Raw genomic sequence first — 21661 nt, 5'->3', positions numbered from 1 at the left:
ATTCAAGATCCAGATTACAGTGATCCACTCATGAAAAACATGTCTCTTTATTTTCATAATGTTTGACAACTGCAGTCTGAAGACAATTTGATTGACAACAACAAATTCGTTCGTGTACAACTTTCACTCACAGAATGGGTTATATTGGTCAAATTTATGATGCGTTTAAAAAGAGTCATGGACAAGGCCTCGAAAGCATTTTTACTGGTGCAAACTTTGCACTTTGTCCTTCATAACTATATAAAGCATTAAGCTTTTAATTTCAACTTGTTCCCCATCTCTAATGCTTCTTTAGGGGTGCAAATTTTGAACCGGCAAAACATGCCTCGATTTCTCTGTTGGTCCACGAGGCCTTTTCATAGGCGTGCAGTGTTAAGAACAGGAAACACAAGACCCTGACCACTTTAACAAACATACTCCATTTACATATATTGAAGTACAATCACTATCATTTTGTGTATTTTGCCCTATCTCTGAATACAGAAACGTTACCAAATTCAACCACATATCGGACAAAGCACTGGTGATGGTCACCAAACAGCGTTTTTCTTTTAAAACAACCAAACTGGTTGAAGGGTTTCATAGGGTCCCAACCACATCATTTTGCAGACCAAAGGCGTATATATTTTAAATGACATACTTCGTTTTAATACTTACCGAATTTGGTATTGTCAAACTTTGTTTACTTATAAAAGATTTATTTTACCTGCTGATCACATCATTAAACGTTTGATTAGATCTGTGTTTATCGATATCATAATGACAACACATACATTGATATTGGTGACTTTAAAAGAACATTTTTTTGTGGGACACATTTAACCTTGTTAGTTTTATGCTCGGAAGTTTTCACACGTCCTAAGCTACAAAAATCCACCCCAAAAGAATCTGCCTGTATACAGGCTTGACGCCTAGACAAAACACATTTAGTGCCATTAATAAATCAAACACTGATTCAACATGTTTATCATTTTTATACACCAAGATACCCATTAGACACACGTATATACAACAGAACTCAAACCGCTAAGGAGACACCTCACTTAAGTCAGACGGTTTTGGCAGCTTTAGTTGGAGAACATTTTAAGGAATTATAAGCAGAACTTGCTTTAGGTGATTGATTCCACTTATATTTTACTCAGTACCCAACCGCCTGGAAACTAAATATATGTTATTATTTGTGTTGCATGGCACTTTATATCTCTCTAAGTATAACATGCAAACATACTGTTTTCCTTTACGATACTTGAACAACACTAAAACTCATACCCCTCAATCAGTTTAATTCCACCTGATAAATGAACATGTAACATTCCAAACAAAAGTGAAATCACAATCAACATATTCTTGTACAGAAGTTCACAGAACAGTACTACCTACAGTATGAACATTGTCACACCACTTCAGTTTGACCAGTGCCAACCATCTACACTGATTCTGACGTTGCACATGGACTCGGCTTGGCACCGCTCTAGTAAATTGGCACCTGGTAGGTTGGGGCGGTGGAATCCAGGTTTTCAGTGAAGGGTGGGCTCTGGTATGTGTCGTTGGGCTCGGTGATCGGGCCGGTGGGGTAGGGCTGGATGGGTGGGTTGCCGTCAACGTGTTCTGTGGTGAAGAGATTCATGTCGGTTCCAAGCATGTACTTCTGCACTGCTCTTGCGGTCAAGCCAGCCTGAAATACAAAGCAAAAAGTATTTAACAACACTGGTCCAGAAGCACTTTCTGTTTTATTTTTTAAGACTGCACAAAGTATAAACAGTAGTGCATTTACAACCGAATCAAAATGTTAAACAAACATTTTAATAATATTTGTGGAAAAAGCTGGTGTGTGGTGGGCATTCTGGCACAATTTGGCTGCCGTCGCATCATCCAGGTGGATGCTGCACATTGGTGGTGGATGATGAGATTCACCCCTTCAATGTTAAGCGCTTTGAGTACCCAGAAAAGCGCTATGTAAATGTGAGGAATTATTATTATCATAAAAAACAGGAGGTGCTTCTGGGCCTGTGTTGTTTACATGTTGCAAAATTGTCTATACCAAAGATTATCCATATCCACAAGATATCAGACTTATATTCTATGAATGGGAAGAAACGCATTACGCAATGTTCAATATGGCTGCTCTAGTGACAGAAGTCCCGCCTTCCAGTAAAAACAGCCAATCATCAAACGCTAACTTCATCATTTTGAGGGCAATTTGAGCATAAGAAACAAAATTTACAGTACAGTTGATGTCAGATTGTTTAAAATGTTTACCTCAGCGAGTGATTTTAAAGATACAAGCCTTTCAGTTCATGCTTTGAAAAAAATAACTTGTAGAATTTACTTAATAAAATCCTCATAACAATTTGCACAAATATTGTTTAAGTAAAATGTGCTGCTGTAATTCAAGTACAACTTACTAACCAGAATAAAGTTCTACTATAAATTCTACTTACAATATATTAAGTATTTGTTAAAATATTGGGTAAATATTATTTAAAGTAAACAAAAAAAAGATAACGTTGAACTAAAACACGTCTGACTCAAACTTCACGGTCCACTTAATTTCATATTGAAATATACTATTTTTTACAACATAGATGGTCAAATGAGATGTGACTGGTAGTCTCTGTAGCATTAGCACAGATACTGCTCAATAACACACTTCATGATTAATATTGTGCCTCCTTCAGCCTAGGCACAAGCACCGCTCCTCTGAACAATGTTAACCGCTTAACCCAAACTTAAAAATAATACCAAAACTCTCCTAAATCTCAAAGATAAATCAACACAAAATACGAACAAGTCTTTCTTTTTACTGAAAAACACTTAAAATGACAGTTAATCTGGACAATCTCTTAATGCAGTCAGAGGCAAAGCATGCTGGGAACTACAGATCAACTGCCAAGGTAGTTATATCTACAAAAATTATTTATGTAGTCAACACAAAATAAATAAGTAAACTTAATTTTACCATTTTAAATGGGTTTAACATAATAAAATTGAGTTGGATTTACTTAATAATTTGTTCAATTATAATCACTCAAACTAAATAATTAAAATCTTAACAACCAAAATTAGTATATTTTATTCCCATGATTTTTACGTTATTTTAACTCAATTTTTTGGTTAAAAAGGAACATAATTCAATTAAGTATATTTTAATAATTTCTTTTTATAAAATCACATAACTATTACGACAATTAATCACATAAAAAGGCACATAATACGTTTTTTCAGTGTAGATAGGGCCTGGTCTCTTATCATCATAATAATTGAAAGTTCTTGATTATATTCCATCTATTTAACATTCATAAATATTTATGTAAAAAAGAATTTGTAACAAATATTGTAACTACAAATGAGTAACCGTTACTACAGACACATTTCACTTTTACTCTGTTTTGTAACTGTAGGAAAGAACCTAATATTTTCCACATCTGCACAAACCACTAACACTTTTCTCACAGCCAAAGAAAGGGAAGTGCTTTTATTATATGTTCCCAAATCCCCAGCGGGCTGAAGGCGGTATGTAGAGCAAGCTCATGTCAATTAGATAGGTCATAATGTAACAACTGACAATGTACTGATGTTCTGCCATATCTTGCTTAGTAATTGTATTTATGTTGAGGTGCCATGTTTGTGTTTTTACCCAGGTAAAGATGGAGAAGAAGGAAAAGGTTATAGCAGCCCTGGCGGCATCCGCTCCCTGGTTTAAGGGAAGCATATCTGGTGTGGTGCGCTGCCATTGGTTGGCCAAGAAACAGAAACCAACAAACCACAAAAAAGCCCAGAAACCTGTAATCATGACAAATTTATATTCACCAATAAGAATTTGAATAATATTGACAAAACACATTACACTAATTAGTATATTACACTGGATGCTAGACTTTCCTCTGTTTAAAAATTACCTTAGTTCTATATGCACCCTGAAATTATATGGCAACTCCATCATTTTCCTGCCATTGTATTAACAGAAGTATACAAAATTGTATTATGAGCCTAAAGGCAATACGGTACTTCTATGGAAATCATGGTGCGCTGCTAAACCTCATCAACTATTGATAACTTAGAAATAGCATGTACAAGATTTTAATCAGTTTTGGGCTTCTCTTGTATTATTTACCTGAAAATCCAATGTCCAGCATGACTGCTTTCTTCCTGTCTTTAATACTGCTGATCTGCTGGAACTTCATGTCAAGGATAATGAAGAAAATACAGGCTAAAAAGGCTATAAGCCCTATTGTGGTCCCATAGTTGCAGGCATTGTTGTTTTTGTTGAAAACACAATAGAGCCTCTCACTGCCGTGGTTGACATAGCCTTCATTTATTATGGATCCAAACACCACTATTGAGAAGATCTGCAGTGAAGTGAAGACCATGTTGTTATTGTGTTTTTGTGTGTTTGTTATTTTTTAATGACTTGCCAAGTCATGCCATTAACTGTGATTCTCATAATGAAAAATGAGACAATTATACAGATATAAGAGCCACTTTATAACAAACAAAATGCAAGACATGATGGACACTAATGTACTGTGCATAGGAAATGTTTACTGTAATACTTAATATAGGCCAAACCAAGTCATTTTGCTGTTTGTGCATTTGAAATATATAGAATAAATAAAAACATTTGACATGATAATAATATAGCCGTAGACTGTTTCAGCTATGGCCCACGTGATGCATTTTGTCTGATGCAAATAAAAGCAAATGGAAGTAACAGTGTATGAGTGTAGTAATGTAACAACCAATCAAAATCGAGGAACCGGTCATACAGAAGCAGTCGATGACTGTCTCAATACGAGTCTGTCTATCTAGACAACACTGTTGACCACCCTTTAAGCCCATGATCTTCGAGAATGCTGTCTAGATAGACAGCTCACTTGGTTTTGAGACAAACTACGAATGATGCTCTTAATGAAAAACGTTATTGCATAATAGTTAACGTTCGCGCATCATCCATGACATCAACATCACTCATTTAATTGCATCATTGTGGGAAAAAATGAAATATGCAATGTCTCGTGATGTTTATAATATGAAACAAACGAACAGGTTAGGGTGTATATGCTTACAGAAACTAATTAACCCATAAATCCACGAAACGGCATTTCGCAAAACGCAAGAAAAACGTTTGCATATCCATACATTTACGTTATTTTTGTAGCCTATAGAAGAATCACACGAGTGAGCTCGTCCTAAGAGTCAAACGCGACACTATATCAATACGTCAATTTTTTAACCAAAACGAAAAAATAATAGCTTAGGGTTTAACAAATAAGCATTCCGCCTAATAGCGAACATTAGACCTTTTATAAGCGCAATATTCTGCAATGACCTTTTTAATTGGACAATGCGTAAGCCATTAGAATGATTTCTTAAATTGATGACAGACACTGTCTGCTTTTGGTCGAGATGATCATTTAAATAGATGTCAAAGCTCTTACCCATGATAATATTCTCAGGATGGTCTGCGGCTGTTGAATAAAGGCAATAGGGTCGAACGCAGCCCCGGCTCTGCCAGCGCCAAATGAACCCACTCCGTCCATTTTCCTCCTAATGTTATTCGGGCTATGGGCTGTGGGTCGAGGTAGTCGCATACACACTCACACCCCACTGCCTGTCAGAGGCGTGCGCAATACCTCTGTGATGCTGTGTATTACATTGTCTCAACAGCAACATCTACCGACTACATCATATCCTCAGCTGCGTGGGGGACCAGTACTTCAAATAGCACAGAAGCAGTTTAGATTTGTAGGCTAGATTTCTTTTTTATTTAGGGGGTAAAAGAAAATGACTCATTCATTTGGTGATATATTTCATATCACATATACTTTATTGATACCTCTAAACAAATAAAGACTATTTTTTTACACAAATCATTTTACACAGTTCGGCTCCCCTGAGACTCACATTTTCTATTCACTGACAGAGTTGAACTGTTTAAACCACAATCTTGCAGACAAACTTGATGCTTAGTTAAAATATCATATAGACATTTGTAGCAACTTTTGTTCCAAAGAAAATTCTGACATTTGTTGCCATTACGATTCTCTTTTAAAGTGATAGTACACCCAAAAATGAAAATTCTGACATTATTTACTCACACTCTCATAATTTCAAACCTGTATGACTTTCTTTTCTCTGCGGAGCACTAAAGAAGATATTTAGAAGAATGTTGGTAACCAAACAACGGCGGTACCCATTGACTTTGGTTTTGTGTTTGTACAATAGAAGTGAATGGGTACCTGCATTGTTAGATAATCTTCTTTTGTGTTCTGCAGAAGAAAGAAAGTCATGCAGATGTAAAATGACATGAGGGTGAGTCAATAATGACAGAATTTTCATTTTTGGGTGAACTCTTTACGCACACTTTCACCCATTTTTACTAAAAGATGGATATGTGATTGAATTAGGCTTGTGTTTAAGCGTACAAGGTTGTCAATCACAAGAGCCATCCTTCCAACCATCTCTCCATCGCTCATCCACCCGGCTGCAGTCGAACTCCGGCTTGCCTAACCGGACGTTGATGCCATTATGTAGGCGACACAGCCATTGTGACAAGTTGTGCCGGTTGCTAGTGTCTGGCTGATCTGTTTTCAATCTGATGAGAAAGAATATCATTAAACATTATGTCCTATAGCAAAGATGATGTTAAAGGTCCAGTGTATGACATTTAGCGGGATCTAGTGGTGAGGTTGCGAATTGCAACCAACGGCTCACTCCACCCCTCATTTTCAAAGCACTACTATGACACAGGACTAAGAAGTCGTCACGTTTTCGCATCTTTGCAGAAGGAGATAACGTATTTATGAAACACGCTCTTTTGAGCAGTTTGTCCGTTTAGGGCTACTGTAGAAACAACATGGTGAATTCCAGTGGAACCGCAGTGTATGTAGATAGAAATAGCTAATTTTAACGTGAAAATAAAAAAACATAACGCTTCATTATGTTAGGTCTTTATACACCTCTGAAGTCAGTTATGTATATTATATTGCATTTCTGTCAATAGGTCCTCCAAAAAATACACACTGGACCTTTAACACTGAGGCAAACAACAAACATGAAACAAAAAAAAATGATCACAACCTTGATCTCAAGTCTTCTGCACATTCTTCACAAGGGAAGAACTTTGAAAATAGGTTGATGAACTGGCTCATGTCCTGTTGATGTGATGTGGATGGGTCATCTGGATAGTAAGCCGCCATACTGTGAAGAACAGACCATGAGCTCTTGCCCAACTCTTCTCTATCCAGAGGACATTCTACTGGGTTTTCAGTCTCTGCTGATCTGGTTTCCTGTTCAATATATCACAAGAGATTATTTACACACATATAGACTAATTAAAGGGACGTGTTTGTAGTAAAAATGTAGTGGGTCCCTATTTTACCTAATACATATGATACAAACAAATATGCTAAAGCTTAGGCTATATTTATATTTTTTACCATATTTTTTATGAAGTTTTTCCGCCTCACACGAATAGACACACACTTTCTATAGAGACTAGTAGTAAAACCATGGTAAATGTTAGTATTTCTTTAAAAGTCCTCAAGTTGACTGGGGTTGTTTCTTTGACATTTAATCTATGTTATTCATGGTTTATTGTCAACAAATACAGACCCATATACAGATTCGTACGATGAAATCATAAATAGTAAAGTAACATTTAATATAGGTACAGGTGTCTAATCAGAGGTGTCTTCACCTGCACAGAGACTGCAGACGTCTGTTTATGTTGAGTTTTCATCCATGATTTAAAGTCTGTACACGCTCTGCACGGTTTCTTTGTCCGTTCACCGACAGCGGTCTGGTCTTTACCCTTGCTGTCCTCGGGTGATCGTCCAGACACAGGGAACAAGAAACCCTCCATACTAGCGGGGTTACGTGTGGACGATTGCGACTCTGTAGGCGCTGCCATGTTTCCACCTATGGTTTCCACTCGCGCACGATGAGCTGCGAAGCGTAATTTCAACGTTTGGTGAACATTAGTCGGTCTTGTGTCATTATGTGTCAATTATCTATTCAATCTTGACATAAGAGTCTTTGAAAATGCATTACTCATCGCATTATTTTTAGTTATCATTCACGTTTACATCGTAGGAACCAAACGTACAGGAATTTGTTTCTCGGCGGAGTAGATTCTGTGCAGCACTGTGTGCCGCCGGATCGGATGGTGATGTCACCAGCAGTACATGCTGCACAGTTCGGGCTGCCCAAAACTGTAATTATACAACATTTCTTTCTTTCTTTCAAGACACGAGTGACAACATCATAGTTTATAAATTCAATACTTCATCAAGTCTATGTTTTTGTGATGATGTTTGTTTGACAGATTAGTCCGCAATAGTGTTAAGGGATAAGTTTTCCAAGTGTCTGCTAGCCTAGCTTAGCCTGTTACTGACAACGTAACAAGAGAGTGGATGGTCTGTGCAGCTCGACTGACATTATTTTGTGTTACTTCACTTTTCACAGGCGTTACATTAGGGAACACATCACATTTCATTGACAATGGGGATCTTAGACAAGATAGCAGAAATAGAGAGAGAAATCTCTCGAACCCAGAAGAATAAAGGTATGTCTCGTGATTCCAGCATGGTGCACTTTTATATTGTGTTTACTGCTCCGCATGGGACTCCTGATCATTTATGAACTTGTTTTGCAGCAACTGAATACCATCTGGGTTTATTGAAAGCAAAGCTAGCCAAGTACAGAGCTCAGCTTTTAGAACCCTCAAAGTCAGCAGGTGCCAAAGGAGAAGGCTTTGATGTTATGAAATCTGGTGATGCTCGAGTGGCTCTAATCGGATTTCCCTCAGTTGGCAAGGTAACGGTGTTATCTACATGCACAACATAATTCAATGTTTCAGACAAGCTCTAATGGATGATATTTTTGTAGTCTACTTTCCTCAGTTTAATGACATCAACAGAAAGTGAAGCGGCTTCGTATGAATTTACCACGCTGACTTGCATTCCAGGTGTCATTGAGGTGTGTGTGTTATTTTGAATTCTTTTTTAAAGTTCATTATTGTCATTTCTGACATGAAAGATTGAGAGTTTGGCTTTATTTGCTTTACAATTTTAGTACAAAGGTGCCAACATACAGCTGCTAGATTTGCCTGGTATCATTGAAGGGGCAGCACAAGGTACGTTCATTTTATTTTTATAAGGAATGTGGATTTGTATGTCTAACTGTTCATGCTAAATTAGTTCTTGTCTCTTAATTGCTTTTCTTTTAGGCAAGGGTAGGGGCAGACAGGTCATTGCTGTGGCCAGAACTGCAGATGTGGTCATCATGATGTTGGATGCAACCAAAGGAGAGGTTCAGAGGTCAGCTGTAGCTTACTGTCTTCAGAATGCAGACTCCCCCTGACTTTCTTTTAACTTCCCTGTTCTTTTTCTCAGGGAGCTTCTAGAAAAAGAGCTGGAGACTGTTGGCATCAGACTCAACCGGCCCAAACCAAATATCTACTTTAAGGTATGTGGTGCTATTCTAAACAGATATACTAAATGTGTTTACATTTAAACACTGCTTACACACTTCAAACAATGTCTGTTTCTAATTAAACAAAAACTTTATTTGCAGCCTAAAAAAGGTGGTGGACTATCCTACAATTCAACGGTTCCACTCACACATTGCTCTGAGAAACTTGTTCAGCTTATTCTTCATGAATACAGTATCCTTTAGTAACATTTTGTCAACTTACAAATGAAATGTGAAAAGAGTTGAAATTGGCCTTAACCTGACTTCAGAAATATTCAACGCCGAGGTTTTGTTTAGAGAGGACAGCACCCCTGATGATTTTATTGATGTCATTGTGGGCAACAGAGTGTACATGCCTTGTTTATATGTGAGTAAACATTTTAATTCAAGGTACAGTTTGAAACATCACAATTTGTCAATTTGACACTTATATTGTGATTTTGCAGGTGTATAACAAAGTGGACCAGATTTCTATAGAGGAAGTGGATCGTCTTGCTCGTAGAGCTAACAGTGTGGTCATCAGCTGTGGCATGAAACTGAATCTAGATTACCTCCTGGAGCAGTTATGGGAATATCTGTCTCTGATCTGCATATATACCAAGAAAAGAGGAGGTGTGTTTCTTTTTCCATTTTTAATCAGTTGCGAGTGATGCACTGTTCTGTTTTTGGCAAACGTTTTTTCATGCAAGACATTCTTTTAACAGCAAGACCGATAATTTATTCTTATATCCCGTTATTTTTCCTTTCACACTATGCTTTTTATAAAGATTTTTACCACATGTCTTTATCATTTGGGCTATTCTCTTAAAGGCAGGGTGTCCGATTTCTCTTAGCCGTTGTTGATGTTCAAATCACCAAAACAAACACACCCCTACCCCCATCTTTCGCTTTCGTCAGCGCTCAGCTCGACTTATGTCCGTCCTGTGCACATTGCACCTTACTGCTGATTGGCTACAAGGTTGTTTTGGTACTCGGCCTGACTTCGTCTAAACAAGCGTAATTCGGTAATCGGACACCCCGCCTTTAAATGTTACTTTTTTAAACTTAAAGTTTATTAACCATAAATGCTGTAAAGTCTGTAACCATAAACTCTGTTAAATACCGTACGCACTAAAAGTACTACTAGTGATTAATATTTATATTAATATATTATTAAAATATAATATTTTGTATTAAATAAGCAAGCATTTTTCTAGTTTTTCCTATTTTTTATTGTTGTGTAGAACGACCAGATTTTGGTGACCCTATAATCATGAGACGAGGAGCATCAGTTGAACATGTGGTAAGTCTACAATTTGCAATTCCTGAATTTAAGCCTCACAAAAAAACTGTTAAAATAGATAAGAATCATAATATAGTGAAAGCATCACAAGCATGTATCAGATTCATGACTGTAGTTCATGTTTCTTCCAGTGCCACAGAATCCACAGGACATTAGCGAGCCAGTTCAAGTACGCACTCGTCTGGGTAAGATCTAAAGGGAAAACATTTTGTATTGCTGTTGTTCATTGCACAGTGTTTCTAAAACCCTTTTTTCATTTTGGATCACAGGGAACAAGCACAAAATATAGTCCTCAGAGAGTAGGACTTACACACATCATGGAACATGAGGATGTCATTCAGATTGTAAAGAAATAAAATCTAGTCCTCTAAAGAATCTTCTACAGCATCAACAGAATGTTTTACACGCGCGTAACAGAACATTTCCCTGTTACTACAACTACAACTTTTTCAAGACTTGAAAAAGTCAAGACTGCTCAAGACTACAAATTCTTTATTTTGTTTTATGAAAATAATCTGTCTGGTAATACTCATTCAAATAAATAACGTTCGGATTATTGATTACTAGTATTCGTACAATGAAATAAAGCTTTCTTTATTAATTAATTGGATTGAACATTTGGGGAATGGGGGTCCCATAATTTGAGAGCACATTGAACATTTTGAATTGAAAATCTGTGACATTGACTCTGTTAACACCTTTGTACAAAAGGTCAGACTTCCCTTGCGTATGTCACCGTATGATCTCTGGAACATTAAGTCATGCTGGGATAAGAATGTTTCAGGAAGTTTAAAGGGCCAGTTTCTCCGGTTAATCATTTTTGGGTGACCTGTTCCTGCCAAGGAGTCAGTGCCAATTGTTGTTACTAAATTAAAGGAAGATTAACAAAGAAGTTAATTAAGCTTTCTTTTTACTCATCAATACTGCATACCTGTCAACACTCCTGTTTTAGCCGTGAGTCTCCTGATTTACACATCCATTTTCCACCACCCTCCTGTCTCGTATTTCGGTTATTTCTCCCATGACAGTCCCGGAACTCAATCGCGAAAAGACAGGGGAACCCCCCGGAATGCAGTTGCAAACGGACCGACGGAGTCAGGAATGCATTCGCGAACAGCCCCGAGAACCCCCGGACCCAACCCCAGAACGCGATTGCGGGTCTCCCTGATTTGGGTACCCAAATGTTGACATGGCTTATTCTCATTGGAAAAAATCTTAAGTAAAGAAAAAAAAAATTTAACTAGTGTTTGCAAATGCTTGCATCCCATTGTATTTATTGGTTAATTTAAGTTCTAAAAACCTTGAAAATGTTTAAGACCATCAAAGTGAAGACAAAACATCAACGGTAAAATAATAAATGGATGAAACTTGCCCCTGACCCTAGATTGTTCAGCGTTTACAAGCCCCTAAAACCATCTTTACTGACGTCGTGTCAAAAAGTTCAAAGTTCACTTTTACCAGAAGCGCACACAAGATCACTTGTCTTTAAACAGCTAGAGAAGTTCAGCCGTGGCCCTAGGAGTTGGAGGATATACTCATTGTACAAGTTTCTCAAGGTGTGTTCATTTTTCTCTTATACTGTTCATAGTTAAAATGATAATATAAATAGTACAAAACACATTTAATGACATGTGGAAACATTGTAATATTTTACCACAGATAACCACTGGCATATATGTGCTGGTCATATAATTAGAATATCATCAAAAAGTTGATTTATTTCAGTAATTCCATTCAAAAAGTGAATCTTGTATATTATATTCATTCATTACACACAGACTGATATATTTCAAATGTTTATTTCTTTTAATTTGATGATTATAACTGACAACTAATGAAAATCCCAAATTCAGTATCTTAGAAAATTAGAATATTACTTAAGACCAATACAACAAAGAAAGGATTTTTAGAAATCTTGGCCAACTGAAAGGTATGAACATGAAAAGTATGAGCATGTACAGCACTCAATACTTAGTTGGGGCTCCTTTTGCCTGAATTACTGCAGCAATGCGGCGTGGCATGGAGTCGATCAGTCTGTGGCACTGCTCAGGTGTTATGAGAGCCCAGGTTGCTCTGATAGTGGCCTTCAGCTCTTCTGCATTGTTGGGTCTGGCATATGGCATCTTCCTCTTCACAATACCCCATAGATTTTCTATGGGGTTAAGGTCAGGCGAGTTTGCTGGCCAATTAAGAACAGGGATACCATGGTCCTTAAACCAGGTACTGGTAGCTTTGGCACTGTGTGCAGGTGCCAAGTCCTGTTGGAAAATGAAATCTGCATCTCCATAAAGTTGGTCAGCAGCAGGAAGCATGAAGTGCTCTAAAACTTACTGGTATACGGCTTTCCTGGTAGAAGCAACCTGGGCTCTCATAACACCTGAGCAGTGCCACAGACTGATCGACTCCATGCCACGCCGCATTGCTGCAGTAATTCAGGCAAAAGGAGCCCCAACTAAGTATTGAGTGCTGTACATGCTCATACTTTTCATGTTCATACCTTTCAGGTGGCCAAGATTTCTAAAAATCCTTTCTTTGTATTGGTCTTAAGTAATATTCTAATTTTCTGACATACTGAATTTGGGATTTTCATTAGTTGTCAGTTATAATCATCAAATTAAAAGAAATAAACATTTGAAATATATCAGTCTGTGTGTAATGAATGAATATAATATACAAGTTTCACTTTTTGAATGGAATTACTGAAATAAATCAACTTTTTGATGATATTCTAATTATATGACCAGCACCTGTACATAGCTCCTAATACTTTCATGGAGAGGTTGAAATGACAGAAACTGACATGTCGGTGTGTTTTGATTGATAGAAGGCTTAGCTTAAGCCAGGACTATCTCCTTTGTTATATTAGGATATTTAAGACAAAACAACAGAACTGACATATTTTTTCAACGCTGTCTGTGAAACCGGGTTTAGTGAGTCCAGCACAAAGATTTCTCTTCTTGTGAAGGCAATAGCTTGAAAACACCCATGATAAAGGGTGAGGTCTTCTGTCCATGATTGCAGAAGCGTTTAGCACACAAGTTAAAAGTCTGCTGTGTGTTGACCATGACTCAGAGGCACTTTTTTTACTCGCAAGCAAGATGTGGGCTGTTACTGTCTGAAAACCTAGAGCTGCCTACTCTATTCATTACAGAAAACTAGCATAATAGAAGACATTAAATATGTATGCTGAGGTAATCGGGCTGTACAACCCGACAGGCAAGTGAGGAGTGGGGAATTGTCAAGCTGTTGGAAGGCTGTTCCACTTCAGACCCGATGGCTCTTGTGTAATTGGCCTACTTTTGAAAGTGCTAAAATGATGAGCAGGATGGCAAGAAACTGTTTTGGAATAACTTGAGGATCGCTGGAGTTGTTTTGAATGAGTTTGGATGGAAAGATAACGGTAAGAGTGCGGTGCCAATGAGCTACGCTTGTGGATGTGACACTTGATGCTGGGACCATATGGTTCAGTGTGTGGGGGTGTGTTTGGCTACAGGGCTCGTGTGCTTTGGGTTTAAGAGCTTCATTGGGATGTGTTATTTGCTTGAAGTGATGACTTGTTATAATAATGTTTTGACTACTGCTTTCTTTATGCAATGAGGGTTGACAAGGTAAACGGTTGCACTTTTTTTGCACAAAAGCCAATTTTGTTCATTTAATCTCAGTGTTTTTTTCAGCCAGGGACATTTTTCTTAATAGCCAAATTAAAAAACAAGATGCTCTTTTTTTGAATAAGCACTTTAAAATATTAGTGAAAGTGTGAGCTTTCTTCACCAACTGTAGCCAATGAGAAACCAGAGAGTCTCTGTAAATTGGTCGGTAAGACTCAAAAGATGACAGTAAAGTAACAATTTAACAGATAATTGTGGAATTGCCGTTACATTTATAATAGCTTTGCCTTATTGCTTATATGGCGCTTTTTGACATTTGATGTTTTGAATCTTTCAGTCTACATGTTTGCTTCCACAATGAACCTTTCATTACATTATTTTCCAGACTGTTCAGTGAGACAAACCGGCTGAGGTCATGTGACTTTTTACTATTCACATAAAAGTACCTCATGAAATCAGAACAGCTTACAATGATATCAAAGTACACACGTTTTAGATATTAGGCTACAGGTGGTGACGTTTGTACACATTTACACATTAGCAGATGCTTTTATGGGTATTAAAAACACGAAGCAAGAGATTATTTGTAATATTAGGCCTAATTATTGCTACGACTTTCACATGTAAAATGCGTAGCGCTTACATTATTCGATCTAAAGAGCTTTGCTGCCCCCTGCTGAACAACTAGTATTGCACGTAAGGGATAGTTCACTCAAAAAAGAAAATTCTGTCACGAGTTACTCATTCTCTAGTTGTTCCAAACCTGTATAAATGTCTATGTTTGGTTGAACACAGAGAAATATATTTGGACAATTGCTTTTAACCAAACTGTTTTTGGCCACGCGCTGACCATGGTAGGAAAAATCACAATGGTAGTCAAAAGCGCCCCAGATGAACTGTTTGGTTATACCCACATTCTTTAAATTATCTTCGTTTGTGTTCAACAGAACAAAAACATTACAAAGCAAATATGTCAATGGTGGCCAAATATCTTTCTCTTGTTCATCAGAAAAGTAATGTACACAGATTTAGAACTCAAAGGATAGTAGGCTAAATGGTGAAAGAATGTTTATTTTTGGGTGAATTGTCCCTTTAATAATTTGCGAACATCACCAGAACGTGTTAATAAATGCGCAATTTTATACGCGGGTAGTACGCAAACGTTTTTTTTAAGAAAACGCGGTTTGTTTATTTGCATTCGTAAACTCAAGAGTTTAATCCAGACCATTGACATTTCAAATTGTCCATATTCTAGTAAGTAACAGGGCAACCATTAAAGTTGCGTGTCATTGTGTGAGTTGTGGGATACAGGTTTTTAATTCTGAATGTGATGCAGTTTGTTTGTTTAGCAACCAGAGACAGGCTTGTGTTTTCAGAATAACAAAAACGTATTTGTCTTTTATCTTATCAGCGTATGTGGGGTGTGATGCATTGTTCGTATCATAGATAGAGACATGTTGATTATAAGATGAAAGTCAAACTACTAATGCTTTTATTTCACATCTGTTGAATGTTTGCCTGCATGCAGTGAGCTTTTTTTGAAATGTGTGTTGGTCCATCAGTGAACTGATGGGTTGGAAGGAAATCTTATTTTATGTTACATCATTACATCATATGAGAGCTGTGTGTCCTTAATCCGTGAAAAAAATGAATTTTTGGAAGATGATTTGGGTATGCTGAGGTTGTCAAATTGTAGAAAACATCATTTGTGTTCCACAAACGCTAGGAAATCATTTATGTCAGGAACAATATGAGGGTGAGTAAACCATGACAGTTTTTTTTCATTTGGGGGGTGTTATTCCTTATATATGCTTTTATAAAAATGTTTACAAAAACTTTGATTGTAAATATGTTTTTTGGCATATTTTACCAGGTAAAACCTACATTTGTTTGAAAATATATTTGTATGTGTCAGTTTAATGTGTGGCTTTGGTCATGTTAAAAATGCCAGAATGTTGTTTAGTTCTTTTAAAGTTATAGTTCACTCTACAATTACAATTCTGTTATCATTTACCCACCATTTCATACTAGTATGACTTTCTTCTGTAGAACACAATAGAAGATATTTTGAAGAATGTTTGTAACCGAATAATGGTACCTATTCTCTTTTATTGTACGGACACAAAACCAAACCAAAAAAGTCAATTGTTTTTTTTCTTGTTTGGTTACCAACATCCTTTATCTTCTGTTGTATTCAATATAAGTTAAATTATTAGTATAATATGTTCATTTTTAGCCATATAGGGCAAAGTTCATTCATTTGACCTCGGCTCTACAGACCCCAGGTGCCCTGTTGAGGGTTTCCCTCATTATTTATTTATTGCTGCCATTGACAAACATTAGGAGAATCATAAAACTTATCAACACTGTTTCCTTGAGGTATGCATGACACCATTGCACTTTGATTTAAACTAGTGTGATGTAACTTTATTGTTTTGCATTACGCAACTTCAACCTTCATATTAAACACAAATGAAAAGCTATGGACTGTATTTTATATTTCATGTGGGAAACATTTATGTGACATTTATGATTTGGACAATTACATATAACACACTTCTAACTATTTCAAGACCATTTGAAATTGAATCCAGTCCTCCCCGAGCCACTTGATTGTAACCCTATACAGCACTTGGTCTATAGCTAGGCTTAGATTTAAACAGGTTCGATTAAGGTTTTGGTATACGTTACGTCTGGTCGGGTGGCTAAGCTATGTGTCTTCACAGCTACAGTATGTGTCTTTGCCTGGTTTACCCCTTGTAATATTTGGTTAAATTCAGCAGTAAGTGAAGACATAAAAATGCTGAAAAGTTATTTTGGACAAGCGTGTCATGTAGTGTTGGAATGAAACAGGACAAACCAACTTGTTATAATGATGATTTATTTTTATTTTATGATCATAATAATGTTGACGGTTAAGAAGCTGTTTTTACAGATTCGCTTAATAGGACTAGGTGTTATAATCCCACTATTTCAGCACAGTTTAATTGCCCAATAGGACATTTCCCACGCTTTATGCATGCACAGACATATCTGATGAGTATTGCAAATGGAATCGACAATATAAACAAGGTGTAGCATCTCTTAAGTTCTTGTGACAAACATGATAGCTGAATGATGGTGAACTCCAGAGGCTAGCCCATAATTTCATTATTGATCTTTTTTACAGTTGACAACAGCATAATAATCTATTCAATGTAATTATAACATACTTGCCTGGTATTTATTGTACATTTATGTCTGTGAGGGTAAATATCTGAGGTTAACAATGAGTAGGCTCACTCTATATTTAGAGCTTTTCCGATTAATATTTCATTATTTCTCAGTGAACTGAATACAGAAAAGCCATTAAGAATTTATTCCTACTAGAGTCATGAACTCTTGGATTATTAAGTGGTCAACAGTGACCTCTTGTCTTAATATACGGCATATACATGTGTGTGAATGTCAATGATAACTATTGAACTTTTCTAAAAGTTGACATACTGGAAAGGTATCATGATAATATTGTATGTAGACACCAGTATGGTGGTATGGTATGGTAATTTTTTTCAAATCTTTTAAGTCAAACTTACTTCATAAAAATGAAGTATTATTGTTTGTTTTAGATGAGACTTGACATTTACAAGCAAAGGTTAAAAATCTGTCTGTATTTACTTTGTAAAGGATTTAGACTAAACTTGTGCATACATTCTGTATCTATCAAACAACACATTTCACTTTCAACTAGTATTTTATTACATTAGCACACAAAATTAGCTTTATTTCTGTTTATGTTCAATATTTGCTATGTGGTTTTGCATGCAGTGTTTTTGCACTGAATCAAAATATCACTGCCGCAAGTGACGGTTCAAGCGAAACCAGACAAAAATGTTTGTTTGGCAAAAGAAAAATCTAATTCCGTATAATGTCATCAGGCATTTAACCCACCTCAATTGTTATGGAGAAGAGATTCCTCTTCATGCAGGATCATTACCATATTTTAGTGGTTTTTGGAAATGTTCTCAGACACAGTTTAGTAACAGCTCAGCCAACATGCATTATTTATACAGGAATGAGCCACAGCGATAATGTTACTCTAAGTCAGTCTAGTTGATACATTTAAGGTGCCCTTTGCAACCATCACGGGGAACCCACACATATTTGCAGACATATGCGTCTGGAGCTCTTCATTGACTCTACCTGCAAAACTCACTGAAGAAAAAACTAACTGGAGCTGATATGCGGATATTCATGGATGCCAGCTATAGTGGACAAAAAGCCTTTTGTCTGATACAAATCTCTTGCCAAAAGTAGCACTACAGCCAAGGACAAGCACCTGTTGGACGTTTGAGAGGAATAAGATAATGAGAGGAATGACACATGTAAGGTAGAGTCCTACACAAAAGAATCAACCTTTTGGCTTTTTTTTTGGAAATGCTTCTGGCTTACAATCAAGAGACTAAATGATACAAGACATTGTGATATAAGAGATCTATTTATTTTTGCACTTTATCTGGGCGCACATGCTGTTTTGAACATGATTTTTACATGGAACATTTGTTTTACTGTTGAAGTCGTTCGTCACTAATCATCCATTTTTTATTCAGTGACATGCATTAGCATGAATTTTGCAGAAGGAAGAAATGCCACCAAAGAAAGGAGATAAAGCTGCACCAAAGAAAGGTGACAAAGGAAAGGCACCGGAGACAAAAGAAGAAACAAAGGGTGGGAAAGATGATAAGAAAGCAGGGAAAGGAGGTAAAGAGCCTGCTAAAGGCAAAGGGAAAGAAGATCCGAAGAAAGGAAAGGGAAAAGGCAAGCAAGCAGTTCCAAGTGAATCTGAGGAAGCCTCCGAGGCGGAGAAGAGCGAGGTCGATGACAGCGAGGCGCTGGATGAAGAGGATGTACAGAGTGAGGATGATGGGGGTAAACGGGGGAAAGGAAAAGCTGCTCTGAAGGGAGCATCTAAAGCAATGGCAATGAAAACCGCAGGTAAACCAGCTGCTGATCCAAAAACTGGTAAGCATGCTAACATTAAGGCTGCATCCAAAGCTGTTTCAGGATTCAAACCTGAGCAAAAGAAACCACAAATTCAGCTAGGTAAAATGAAGGAAATCAATCTGAAAGGAGCCTCTTCAGTTATGAAGGGTTTCTCCCTTCAGGGTCAGAAAAATGGTCAAAAGCAAGCTCCCAAACAATCAAAAAGAGGGTTAAAAAGCACGTCTAGGCTCTTCCTGGGATTATCGGGCAGCAAGAAAAAGAAAAGTATGATGCCGAAGGCATTGCAAAGTACATCAAAGTTGTTCTCAGGCTTTGGGAAGTCAAAACCAGATGCGGAGAAAGGTAAAAAGGAAGAGGGTGGAAAATCGCTTTTATTGCTCAATATTGGTGGGAAGGCAAATAAAACTGCAGCGGCAACGTCAGGGCTTGGAGGCAAATTTAAAGGCTTCTTCAGTAAAAAGAAAACAGGAGTTGAGAAATTCAAAAGTAAGGGATGGGCTCTGGGGAAAATATCAGGAGCAGCTAATTGGCTAACTAATAAATTCATATCCAAAACATCTAGAAAATTGAGCCGCTCTGTTCGTTATGGCAGGTCGAGCATAAACCAAGATCATGGCTATCAGAATGGAGGATATGAATATGATGAGGGTGAGTTTAGTTATGAGGAAGACGATTATGCTCAAAACAGTTTTAGCAGAAATAACCCTAGTGGGCGATATAGGGGCAGGAATCAGGACAGCCAAGAGCGTTTCAGAGGACCACATCAGTACGACTACTTTGAAGAAGACCAGGAGTTTTATGATTATCCTGAAGATGAATATGGCTTATATGATGAGGAGAATGAATATTATGATCCCATGTATGAGGATGAATACGACTATTATGAGGAGGACTATTATGATGAGTATGATGGAAGGCAACCATATGGGTACTATGATGATAGAATGGACTTTGATTACAGGCACCAGAGAATGGATGAATATGGGTACCCTGATGATGGTATGGAATACTATGATGAAATGGGTTTTGCTATGGAAGATGATTTTGGCTACATTGGGAATGATGGAGAATACTATGACTATGGATATTATCCAGAACAGTTAGAGTATTATGGTGATCAGCAAAATTATTATAACCACTATGAAGGTGTTTCAGATGCCTACATGTATTCAGGTTATCCAAGTGTATACCATCAAAACCAGTATGGCTACAGTGGAGATCCGACTGCATTTTACCTTGACCCTCAGTTGGTTGCTAACCAGCCATTTATGTACACGGTAGAGAATGTCATGGAACCAACCGAACCAAGTATGGTAACCACCGCAGAAATGTACGGCAATGAATTCGTACACACACCAACAGATGGAATAATGACCGAAGAGTCGTTTAGGTTCCCAAGACCACAAGTTAAAATGTTTGGAAAAGAAAAACTTGAAATTGCAAACCCAATGCCTCAGATCCCCAGAAATGATCTTGAGATGTTTTCAGACCAGCTTGACAACCAGCATTTTTCTTTACCTGTGGGGTTTCCTTTATACACCCCACAGCAACAGGAAGCTGTGCAGACGTCATTGTATCAAACACCCATGTTTATCCAGCAAACACCATCACCTATTGTACCACCAAGCAGTCCCATTTTAAGTCGATCACGTCAAATACCAACCTCCCCTATTCTCCAAGCAAGACCCTTTCCATCTCCAATACAAGTGTCACCTGTCCCAAGCAGACATTCTTTTGGACCTGTGGGACCCATACCGCTCTCAACACCAGCATCTCCTATTCTGTCTGTAAGGAGATTCGATCCCACTTTTAGCGATTCAGTAACCCCCCATTTAGTCTATGCAGATCCTATGTTTCAGAGGCTTGATTTTCCACAAGAAACTGTCCAACCAACAACACTGAGACATTTAAATCATCTACCTTCACCACAGCTTTCCTTAAGACAAAACAATTTTTTACCTGGTCAACGCAGCCCTGTACTTCGCCAAAGACATGAGGTATATGAGGAAATGGGTCCAAGGTTCTCGCCAAGGCAGTCTAGAAAGTTTGGCCCACCATCATACAACAATAATGCACAAAGACAATTTTCTCCCATGCAAAGGAGAAAATTTAGCCCACCCTCTTCTCCACAACCATCTAGGCAAGTACCATCACCCTTGACTTCTTTAAGGGGAAAATCTCCAACACCTCAAAGAAAGCCTTTCGGTTCTCCTCTTGTTAATGGAAGAGAAAGTCCTCCAATGTCTCCACGGGGCTCAATGAGAAGGCGAAGTCCTCCATCTTCTCCTAGACCAGCCATAAGGCAAAATGTTCA

General features: G+C 37.5%; 4 protein-coding genes across 4 annotated transcripts in view; 2 read left to right on the top strand and 2 right to left on the bottom strand.

The window, feature by feature from the left end:
- Window positions 1–25: 25 nt before the first annotated feature.
- Window positions 26–5648, bottom strand: syngr3a (synaptogyrin 3a). The gene is made up of 4 exons (XM_057346147.1): window positions 5439–5648; window positions 4115–4349; window positions 3638–3783; window positions 26–1675 (listed from the first exon to the last, which is right to left on the bottom strand). Exons 1-4 carry the CDS (start codon window positions 5589–5591, stop codon window positions 1472–1474), a joined length of 738 nt encoding a protein of 245 aa, XP_057202130.1. The 5' UTR covers window positions 5592–5648; the 3' UTR covers window positions 26–1471.
- A 107-nt stretch (window positions 5649–5755) lies between these two features.
- On the bottom strand, window positions 5756–8077 carry gfer (growth factor, augmenter of liver regeneration (ERV1 homolog, S. cerevisiae)). The gene is made up of 3 exons (XM_057345746.1): window positions 7700–8077; window positions 7081–7289; window positions 5756–6595 (listed from the first exon to the last, which is right to left on the bottom strand). The coding sequence occupies exons 1-3, from the start codon at window positions 7910–7912 to the stop codon at window positions 6433–6435; spliced, it is 585 nt and encodes a 194-aa protein (XP_057201729.1). The 5' UTR covers window positions 7913–8077; the 3' UTR covers window positions 5756–6432.
- A 16-nt stretch (window positions 8078–8093) lies between these two features.
- Window positions 8094–11917, top strand: drg2 (developmentally regulated GTP binding protein 2). The gene is made up of 13 exons (XM_057345745.1): window positions 8094–8215; window positions 8467–8566; window positions 8657–8817; window positions 8890–8979; window positions 9076–9136; window positions 9230–9320; window positions 9396–9468; window positions 9577–9667; window positions 9744–9841; window positions 9921–10086; window positions 10698–10756; window positions 10888–10941; window positions 11026–11917. The coding sequence occupies exons 2-13, from the start codon at window positions 8503–8505 to the stop codon at window positions 11110–11112; spliced, it is 1095 nt and encodes a 364-aa protein (XP_057201728.1). The 5' UTR covers window positions 8094–8215; window positions 8467–8502; the 3' UTR covers window positions 11113–11917.
- Window positions 11918–16101: 4184 nt separating this feature from the next.
- Window positions 16102–21661, top strand: part of myo15aa (myosin XVAa) — a 38678-nt gene continuing 33118 nt past the window's right edge. The window contains exon 1 of the mRNA XM_057347170.1: window positions 16102–16120. Coding sequence (XP_057203153.1) covers window positions 16115–16120 — 6 coding nt within the window. The 5' untranslated portion in view covers window positions 16102–16114. The remainder of the gene's footprint in view (window positions 16121–21661) is intronic.

The sequence above is a fragment of the Triplophysa rosa genome, linkage group LG11 (assembly GCF_024868665.1).
Source record: "Triplophysa rosa linkage group LG11, Trosa_1v2, whole genome shotgun sequence".
NCBI lineage: Eukaryota > Metazoa > Chordata > Actinopteri > Cypriniformes > Nemacheilidae > Triplophysa > Triplophysa rosa.
Note: the sequence above shows the minus strand (reverse complement) of the source record. Positions and strands in the feature narration are given on the sequence as shown.